The following is a 4,432-nucleotide window of genomic DNA, read 5'->3' as shown; positions in this document are numbered from 1 at the left end:
GTTCTGAAGAAGAAGTCGAAAATGTGAATAGTTTACAGAAAGACGGACGGACAAACAGACGGGTTCGAATCCCACTGTGGGACGTGGAGACCGGTCCTTCGGATAAGACCGTATAAATCGAAGTCCCGTGTCGCAGTAGCTGCTGGCACGAAAAAGATACCTCACTGCTCAATGGCCCTCAGTGCAGAGTATAGGTCAAAATTTGCAGCTCTCCACCGGAAAGTGGTGGCGTCTCCATATGAGTGAAAAATTCTCGAGAGGGACGTTAAACAACAATAAACAAACAAACAAACAAAACTTCCTGGGAATTTTTCGTTCTGAAGGGTTTTGTCAACACAATCCTTCCCCATTCTCCAACCTCAGACCTTTGTCACAACTTTTTGTGTTGCCTGGCTGAAGAGCGGTGTGACACTTGGAGATCACTTAACCTGGCGTCTGTTTGTCTGTGTAGAACTGTAAGAGGTATAGATTTGATATTTTGTACATATATTGCTTAACAGTATGGATTTTGTAAAATACCATAACTACCGACTCATGACCCTTTATCTGGAACTTTGACCTACTTTTCAAAAGAGTTCATAGTGCCAATATACAGGATAATTTTGATATTTAAGGGGCAAATCTTTGTACCGTTTGTCCTAAAATATTATTTAAAAGCAATCCACTTGACCTTTGACCTAATTTGCAAAAATACTCCGGTTAACTTATAAATGTTTTCTGGATTTTTAGAGGCTGGGTTTTGATAGTAAGTATTTATATCACATGTTTATGAGTTATGCCAATGTACTTTGAAAATGTACGATATACAGTTACCACACAAACACTGTGAAAATACATCGGAATCGGTATACCAAAATGGATCTTTGTAGACTGACAGTAAAGAGAGACTGAAATCGTTGAATTATATGGGAATCATATTTCTATTTGATTGTCAGAATCTACTTCAGTTTTGTTGGTGGCCAATAAATAGATGACCTCTCTTATATTGATGATGTTATAAAGCTGGCGACACATGCGTTCCTTGGAACACTCTAGTAATGAAATGAATCGGAAGGAATATGACAATGTGTATTGTGAGGCGAAGTCGCATTTTGAAGTGCTCTTTGAGAAATTTGAAGTGTGTAATAGAAAGCAAATCCAAACACATACTCCTTTCCCAAACACAGAGAAACACCTCCTTCCTTAGAAAAGAATCTTTCTTTCATCCGCCCATGCTAAGACAATTAAAAATAATTGTAACAACATAATCATGTAAATAGTTTGGATTACGCTGATATCTTGGTTAGTTTTAGGTTAGCTCAACGTAGGCATGTTCACTTCTAATACTTGCTGTAAACTCCCCACTTTTCTCAAACAGTCCTCGATATTCATGTTCTGTTTTATTTGATTTGATACACGATTCGTATTTCAGGTCTCTCGAATCTTGACATGGGATTGGAGGAGGAGGAGCATCTAAGTCTTTCATTTTCACTTCAGATGCTGGCTCCTCATAGTCCTCATAATTATTCGACTCATAAAAGTCCGATTGCATGTTCTTTAAACTGGGAAGAGCTGTGCTTCTTGATTTGATTGTCAACTGTACGTTGTCTTGCTGTCTCGCTAGAGTCGTGGTAGAGGGTAAATGATTTTTATCTGAATTTTTTCGATTCCTAAAGAAGAAAAAGACGTGAAAGTAGTATTGAAATTAACATTTCTGGAGATACACCGAGGTTTATAATGGAAATTGACTTAAAACAAGATCAAAAAGTTGGTGGATACATGTATATTATAAGAATCGACATACCTTTTGAAGTACGCACATAATGAAAATCCTCCTAATGCCACCATGATTGAAAATATTCCAACTAAAAACATTTTTGCTGAGAAAAAAGAGAGAAGAAAGACTAAGTTAAAACAGAGACATATAAAAACCAGAGAGGTTTTGGTTAAAACGTATATGTCGACTGTAAAAGTTAAAAATACGTGTATACCTAAGTCAGGAAGATAGGAAGAAGTCGGAAATATTTCAAATCCTTATAATCTAATGAAAGCTAAAAAAAAAGGTTTTGATTAGATCTGCCGCATTATTGTTTCTACGAAAGCCAATACTTCCTATATTAAAACAAGACAAAAAGCACCGGGAAATGAATTTGCTTTTGCAGTGATCTTGACAATGAGTGACTAATATAATTGAACTCCGATTCACTGACATGTTGTACATGTATACTTAAAAACAGACAAATAAAAGTTTTTGTTATACCTTTAAAAATTTGTTCCTATATAAATCAATACTAAAAAAGTCTAACATTTCTTATGTTTTTACTGAGCGGGCTTAAAAAAAATCGACGCTTGACCACGGAGTGAGATATTGGACCTGTCGATGATATGTTGGACCGCTTTGTCACGCTGTAAGCAGGATCAGCTAAATCTCATTTGCATTTGTTGGTGTTCGACTAAGGAAGCGTATTAGTGCCACGAATTTTTTTTTAAAGTTGGTAATTCCAACTTTAATCTTGGCTTTTCCAACTTTAAAGTTGGTAATTCCAACTTTAATCTTGGCTTTTCCAACTTTATGTGATGGAATTGACCGAGTTTAACGGCAGGGCGGGTAAAGGAAACTTACATCATGGAAGCCAGCACAAGATACACATGTACATGTTTGTCAAAAAAAATGGTATTAATAACTAAATGAATTGAATGTGTTCTCGGGCAAAATGCGTTTTGTCGACCCCTCGAACCAAACTGTTTGCCTTCGGCCTAACGACCTCGGGCAATCAGTTTGGCAAACAGACCCAGTCAATAAATTTAATATAATGTTCATCGTATAGCATCGTTTTTGACTTGATATTGTGCTACTCCGATTGAATGAAAGCAATGGCTTTAACATGGAATAAGATTTTTTTCAAAACAAAAATTTGTAGCCATTAATTATTTTGGTATATTTCGTGTATGTAAAGTAAATACACAATGATAGAACGAGTTCAAAACTGTCTATCCAACTCTGCATGTTTTACTGCAGTCACATGTCATGAACTGCTTTAACAAGTTGCAAAAAGCTGTTTTCCTTGATAAGCAATGTGTGTTAAAATGTGTAACGACTGTGAAAAAAAAAACAGTTTATACAAAAAAATCATTAAAAACATGCTTAAGTTAGTTTTTAATCGACATAAATTTCAAATATTAGATTGTTGAATTTAACACCATATCCGTAAATCTTTCGCATCAAAGTCACAGTATTTCATAATGTATATACCATAATACAAGTGTTATATTAAAGTTTTAGAATTCATAGAATTTAAAACTAACTATAACAATCTTGTTATATAGTTAGTTTTAAATTCTATGAATTCTAAAACTTTAATGTAACACAAGTACTATGAATCGAAAAAATTACATCATTTTTATTTCAAACTGTAGAGGTTTGTAACCTCACAGTACTAATAAAACTAAACCATTAATTTTGTAGTTGAAGTTTACTTCTCTAATATTAGACTGAGAACGCCATGGAATCTACGTAAAACCCTTAGTCTATCAATATAGTGTAACAAGGATAATAACTGCATGCTGTCAGTGTCTGTAGCTAACACTTGCAAAATTTTATTAATGAACTTTATATAAATATGTTCGAATCTGTTCTACTTTCACGTTCTATACAAAACATGTGCATGAATTTATTTAATTCGTGACCTTGAATTTTTTCTTGCCATAAATAAATAAATAAAATTCTCATACAAAGTATTATACCTGCCACCGTACAAATTTTTGTTACCCTCGATTGAGCATTTTGTTCCATGTTTTCCTTAATTTGATTAAGGAAAATTCCCCACGTTACCCTAAATTATGTAATAATTTCACAGTTTTATGAAACCGAGTCTACTTCTGAATAACTTGAACACGTATATGTTTAGTAATAATTTTAAAATAAGAAAAGAAAGACAGGTATATTATGATTGGAATGTTTCAACAGTAAAACACTGATTACTTCTTCATTTCATGACCTTCAGAACAACGTCATATCTCCTACTTTTAACCCCAACGTGCGTGGCTTTGTGATCCTTAACCGAACAGTGCACAAGATTAACCAGTCAGACAGACAAACAAACAGGGAACTCGTTAACATAACGGTACATTACCTGAATATGGGTTACATTTCCATCTACTGAGAATTACGGTTGATCATATGATAATAGGTCTAAACAAAACGAGTGATAATGTTAAATACAATTCACTAGTCTTTAAAAGATAAATACTGATTAGTACTTGTATACAAACATGTATACATATCTCACTGTGTACTTTCATACCTTCCTTATGGTAATACAAATAAATTCCCCTTATTTATTTCATCCACTGTTTGCATCTAGAACATGACCCCCCACCCCACCCCCTCCCCCCTGGTCATCTATTTGACTGCCTAACCTTGACATATTTTTCAAACTAAGTAAACTGTATC

The 4,432-nt window shown here is 34.3% G+C and overlaps 1 protein-coding gene across 1 annotated transcript; it reads right to left on the bottom strand.

Moving 5' to 3' along the window:
* Nucleotides 1-1,288: 1,288 nt before the first annotated feature.
* Nucleotides 1,289-1,847, bottom strand: LOC133189806 (uncharacterized). Its single transcript, XM_061325198.1, has 2 exons — nucleotides 1,784-1,847; nucleotides 1,289-1,649 (listed from the first exon to the last, which is right to left on the bottom strand). The coding sequence occupies exons 1-2, from the start codon at nucleotides 1,825-1,827 to the stop codon at nucleotides 1,289-1,291; spliced, it is 405 nt and encodes a 134-aa protein (XP_061181182.1). The 5' UTR covers nucleotides 1,828-1,847.
* Nucleotides 1,848-4,432: the final 2,585 nt, after the last annotated feature.

This window comes from Saccostrea echinata, unplaced genomic scaffold (assembly GCF_033153115.1).
Source record: "Saccostrea echinata isolate AGI-Se365-2 ecotype Australia unplaced genomic scaffold, CSIRO_AGI_Sech_v1 ptg000020l, whole genome shotgun sequence".
NCBI lineage: Eukaryota > Metazoa > Mollusca > Bivalvia > Ostreida > Ostreidae > Saccostrea > Saccostrea echinata.
The sequence above is the reverse complement of the archived record's forward strand: the minus strand, read 5'-3'. Positions and strand labels throughout refer to the sequence as shown.